We start from the raw sequence: 6,000 nt of genomic DNA on the forward strand, positions 1-6,000 counted from the left end.
GGTAAATTCAATATTGTGTTCACACTCCTAAGCCAGAGTGGGAGTACAGTCGGCAGAGAAGCCACAGCCTAAACTGTAAATCAATAGATTAAATACAAATGTATGAATAAAACACAAGATAATAAATAAAAGAGGAGATGCTTTACTCTTGCACAGGTTATTTACCATTGCAGAGAAAAAGGGGGAAAGAAAGGAAAAAAGTTCTTGGTTGTCTTTCAACTTGCGTTCAATATTCATACGGACATCCTTCCCTGTGCAAGAGTTTAAATGCCTGCATGAGGCCTGTATCCATTTATTACATTATGTATAATGTGTTTTTGAATGTATGCACAATATACCAGCATGTGTCCTGCAAATGAAATTACTATATATAAGAGTTTGATTATGAAGCATATAAATAATGAGCTCCAAATGTTGTTTGTGATAGTGTCCGTGAGTAGAGCTATTAAAATCCTTAATTGACTAATAGATTAGTTGATTTAATTGAAAACTCATTCAAACTGTTTTTCAATTGGTCCTGCTTAGATTAAAAGTACCCTGTGGAGTTTTCCTTGAAAACAAACAACAGTCGTGGTTATATTCTTTGTTTTTCACCAAAACAATCCTCCTTGAAGCATAGCAATGATGAATGTATTTTCCTTCTCATAACACATTTGCACATCTTTTTCTGTTATATTTAGAGACCACCATAGATTCATTCCATGTTTCGGTCAGATAACAGCCTTCTCCCCTGCATTTGTCAATGTCACTGACACCAAGTGTTCAAGAGTCAAATAGTCGGAAAAAAAGGGGAATTATTTCAGAAGGATCTCAAAAATGAGTGTTTACTACAAACAAAGGCATATTTGTGAATATTATTGTGAAGCGGAGAAGAACCTTTAACTTTTCAATCATCAATTACAGCAACGCATAAAAACATCATGAAAAATGACCAATCAATGAAAGATGTCTGTGCCAACTTGGACCCTAAAGAGCCATTAGTCAAATGATCAAGTGGCCTTCATACATTTGATTTACTTTAAGTCTTGGCAAAAGCATTAGTATTGGATTTATTATAAAACTTGATTTATTTTGTAGTTTATTTTTTAACTAAGGCTCCTATTACAGACCTGGCAGTCACATGGAGGTTTTTTAGTTGAATTGCCTCTTCCAAGGTTTCTTACATTTACACTTACATTTTCCAAATGCAATGACTTTGAACTGTTTTGTTTTCGTTAGACAGAACGACTGTATCTGTTCCTTGGCGGGCCAAAAAAGGCATTGATCAATAACGAGTGTGGTACTTATATACTTGACAGACTTATGCACTTGACATACCTGTCGTTGATGCTCCAGTTGAGGCAGAGGTTGAGGGAACTGAGGTTGCGACATTTCCTCACCACCTCCATCACCGTCTCATTGTTGAGCTCTGAGATGTGCCGCAGGTCCAGGACATTCAGGTTCCGTAGCTACAAGACGAAACACACACACATATTTGAATTATTTAATCATCCAATAACTAGATGTCTTCCATTTTGTGGTCAAAATATTGTCAACATCTTTTTAAAGTGCTAGGTTAAAAAAAACTTGTAATATTTAAAGAAGAACCGTATACATTTAAACATTAAAAAAACACATTTTAAAAACGAAACCTGTTATTTCTTTCTTCAAAGAAAAAAATATTTATATACGTACGGAGCCCCTAAAGCAGTGTTTCTCAAAATGGGGGGCGTAAGAGACCAGGAGAAAAAATGGTTTTGAAAAAAAAATGTTGAAAGATTATTGATTCGAAAATAATATGATACTTCAATATTTAAAAAAACATCTTCCCGGGGGAGCATGCCCCTGGACCCCCCGATGTAAGGTCCACTCCCCACTTATAAAAATAGCACTTTACCCCTGCTTACACCTACTGTATATGCCGTGAGCTGATTATCGAGACTTCATTGTAACTGTCGCGGGTACACTGTGTATTTGCGTGGGGAGTGTTGCAGGAGAGAATTCCACTGTAGCGACCGGTACATAAATGGGAAACCCTAAATGTTTGAGCACCCTCTATGATACGTCAAGCTACCCCACAGCACCCCTAAAAGAAATCTCTGGTGCCGACACTGAGCCTGCAACCCCATTTTGAAGAAATATGCTGTGCCAAACAGGCTCATTGTAGCCACTAATGATAAGACACACTTTTTTGCCAAATATCAGCATTTTCTTTCTTTTCATTTTTTTTTGCACAGATTGCAAAGTGGCAAAGTATTATAACTTATTGTTCTAGCAAAGGGATTGCACGATTGTTTTATGAATTTATTATTTTTGACCACACAGACTTATGGAGCATTGTTTTATTATCACTATTCTAGCAAAGTGTTTTCTTTTATTTTTTTGAAAGGAATGCTCACGTTCATATTGATGTATTTTAATAGATGTTAACTTGGCCCATTAAGTGACTATTTGTGTTGGGGGGGCCCGACTTTTTTTTTTCTCCAAAGGGGGGGCCTGATAGAAAAAGTTTGTGAGAACCACTGCCCTAAAGGGACATGGAAAAAAAAAAAGTCAGGATAACGGGTTAGTATTTCGTGCTCACGAGAAACTAACCCGTTATCCCGACTTTTTTATTGTTTTTTTGAGAAAGTTACCGGTGCGCCAAGGAGGAAGTGGAGCGCACAGGAGACAATTGTTTATTTGCAGACTGTTATGGTTATGTGGGGAAATGACAGAACATACATTATTTGAGATAATCTTAAATGGACCAGTGAAATTGAGCAGTCAAACTCCCAAGATTTATAAATGAAACACAAAAAATCAAAAAATATATCAGAAAATGATTTGTTGCTAAAAGCAGTGCACCAAATGAGAAGAAATATTTGATGGAGGCATGCATGGTATACACGCCTGCTGAATTACATGGACGGTTTTGATGTATCCTCAAGGAATGTGGAAAGAAAATCATGAAATGAAACCTAACATGGCAGATAAATGATACAACATTGCTGTTACTGTTTAATATTATGTGCCTGCGTGCCTGGTGTGAGGGGTTATGAACCAATATGAACATTCACTTTCCATCATCTCTCCGACTTTCAATAATCCCTCTTTCCGATCTGAATACTTTATAAGAGGGGGTTTAGATTAATCCTCCAGTCAAAATCTCTACTTCCCGACACACTCCTAGAAATCCACATAGGCACACTGTTCAACAAGCGCTCCTGCTCGCTTAAACTACCAAAGGCTTTTCAAGTCACAGCACAGGTGTACTTTCTCTGATGCATGCTCGAAAGTCTTTAAAGGCACAGGTGCATGCACACACGCACACACTCACACACCAGGGATGCAAGATAATCGAGGTATGATATTCAGGCCAGTCGCAAGGGAAGCAGTGAGGTAAATGTCAGGGCCAAGGCTAAAGAGAAAACAAGCTTACAGTTGGTCACTGAGCACAATTGTGCGCTCCATAGGTATGACATATACCTAGTAGCATGAAAACACATGGGGGGAATGCATGAGTACCTAGGACCTCTGGGTGAAGTAAGCACATATGTAAACACTCTTCACTCTTCCCCACATACTGAGAATAAAAGCACAGTGACTCAAACACTGACTGCAAACAAATAACAACGAGTGTCTAATCCTGCACTGAGATTAATGTAATAAAAAAGACAAACCTTTACCTTTGTCTATAGTGGCCCCACACAAAATTAGATCCACACCTCTTGGGATAAAAGGTCTGCTTTGGCAGGAAATAAACATGAAACAGATTTTGTTTGTGGCATATATGCACTTATTTACGAATGAAACACACATTAAACTTGTTTGTGTGTGCAAAGACGGGTCAAGAAAGCAGCAACGATAATTAGGGACAGCTAAACTGACATGATAAACATCAGTTTTTAAGGAAAGTAAAAAAATAAATAACTATGAATCAACAAAGAAATGCACGCACACTAGCAGAAGCTGAAAAGTGGACATTAAAAAGCACACAATAACTGTCATTTGCCCCTGTGGCCAGTGTTGGATCAAAGTGCTAAATTATTCATGCTGAAATAGGCTGCTATATGTGTGTAGGTCTGTGACTGTGCGTGTGTGCGTGCGCCACCATAAAAATCAGACCTGGGTGTGGACTAAAGGATTCCTACCTCTTATATTCATAGCAAAAGACATTCATTCACACTGTCAAAAATTCACAATCAACAGCAGACACGTACACACAATTCCTCTTGCACACACACAAAGATATACACACACACACACTCACACACTTATTTGCATTCTGTATTCATGGTTTTTGACCCTGGAGTACATTTTAAAAGCCCTGACATCAAAAGTAGTATTTGTTCTCAAAATCTGTAAAAGTGCTTATGTCTGCTAAAGTAGTATTTCTACTACAACCAATAGTAACCGTTTCATTGATGTGGATAACCAATGACAAATCAGGCCAACTAGTGTGAGTTTTCATTGGCTGAGAGTGTAACTAGGTTGAAAAGAAAAAGAAAATGTAGCAGATGTCTGGATGAAAGCGAAGTGTAACGTTGTTAATCCATCTGTAGCAAAAGCACCGCAGAGAAAATAAATTCCACCGTTTAGCAGACATTTGCCGAAATAAAAATATCCTCCAAATCCCTGAATTGAAACTGAAAAAAAAAACCTTTGGGTAATTAGTCGCACCTCCAGAATGTGACATGCCACAGTGCCAGTGTTTTTTTTCTCATAATTGACAGATTCTCATAATTTGACTCCTATGTGAAAGTTGGTTCCAATCCTATTTAAACATTTCCACTCATAATACAGCTTATGTGTGCCTCATGTATTCCTGTCATCCAAGAATAAACAGGCATGAAATAGAAAGAAAAAGAAATGGAGAGAAACGGGAGAAAGAAAGCATTTTTTTTCAGACAGAGTGGAAGACAAAGCAAGAGATTCAGAGAGAGAAAATGCGAGATGGAAACAGAGGGGGGAAAAGTGAGGGGAGCAAGAGAGAGAAAATAGAGAATAGAGAGCAGGGGATTTGGTGGAGGTTTCGGCGTGTTCTTCTCCTTGTTGGCTGAAGTCTGTAACCAGGCAGAGTTTGACTCGTCTCCTCTGACTTGGCAGCTACACCTGGATCATTATTCATGCAGTTCTTAAAAACAGTGAAACCTGCAGAACCCAGCAGCTCTGGGGCCAGCGTGTCGTCCCGCCCCGTGAAAACACATGCATGCCGCAGACATTAGGGCTGATTATATGAATATTCCAATAACTATATTCACACTAAACATTAACTCAAGGATTTTATTTGTGTTTTTATTTACATTCTGTTCAAGTTTATAGCTTGACTCACTATATATCCTACATGTTTTGTATGACTGACTACATTAATTTCACAGAAAAAATTAAGTTACCATTTTTGGTTTCACTTTTACAGGGCAAGTTTATTTATATAGCACATTTCAACACAAGGGAATTCAAAGTGCTTTACAAAAAAACACATGAAGAGTTTATGAAATAGGATTGTTATGAATGAAACTGCCCAACACGATATGAAGCAGCAATACTCTTCAACTTGTCAAGCTAAAACTCAAAATTAAGCTTATATTTTGCAAGTATTAAATTAAATAACATAACATTAATGTATTAAAAATATATTTTATTCTGATATTTACACAGTTTTTATTTCAAGTACTTTCTGTTAGTAATTTGTTTAATACTTGCTCTAACTTTGTTTGCCTGATTTTAAATATCATGTGTTTTATTGGCACTTTAATTTAACTAGGTAATTATTTCTGAATGCTCAATTAATAAAATATGAAAATAGCAATATAAATATTTAGGTTAAGAGAAGTTATTTAAGAATTATTTAATTGAATAAATAATAAAAGGTATAAAAGTTTTAAAAATTGTTAACTTTTAAAGAATTACTTAATCAACCTATCTCGAAGTATATTTTAATACGGTTTTAAAATCAACATTTTATTTCTTAATTCAAATGTTTAATAACGGCATTAAACCCCAAAAGATCAGAAAATTAATTTAAGGAGTGAGACCCCA

The 6,000-nt window shown here is 36.5% G+C and overlaps 1 protein-coding gene across 7 annotated transcripts in view; it reads right to left on the reverse strand.

The window, feature by feature from the left end:
* fbxl17 (F-box and leucine-rich repeat protein 17) overlaps positions 1 to 6,000 on the reverse strand; it is a 206,216-nt gene that overhangs the window by 125,235 nt on the left and 74,981 nt on the right. For all 7 annotated transcript variants that reach the window (XM_079686436.1, XM_079686437.1, XM_079686440.1 and 4 more), the window contains exon 8: positions 1,318 to 1,448. In XM_079686436.1, coding sequence (XP_079542562.1) covers positions 1,318 to 1,448 — 131 coding nt within the window. The remainder of the gene's footprint in view (positions 1 to 1,317; positions 1,449 to 6,000) is intronic.

The sequence above is a fragment of the Notothenia rossii genome (assembly GCF_949606895.1).
Source record: "Notothenia rossii genome assembly, chromosome: 6".
Classification (NCBI taxonomy): domain Eukaryota; kingdom Metazoa; phylum Chordata; class Actinopteri; order Perciformes; family Nototheniidae; genus Notothenia; species Notothenia rossii.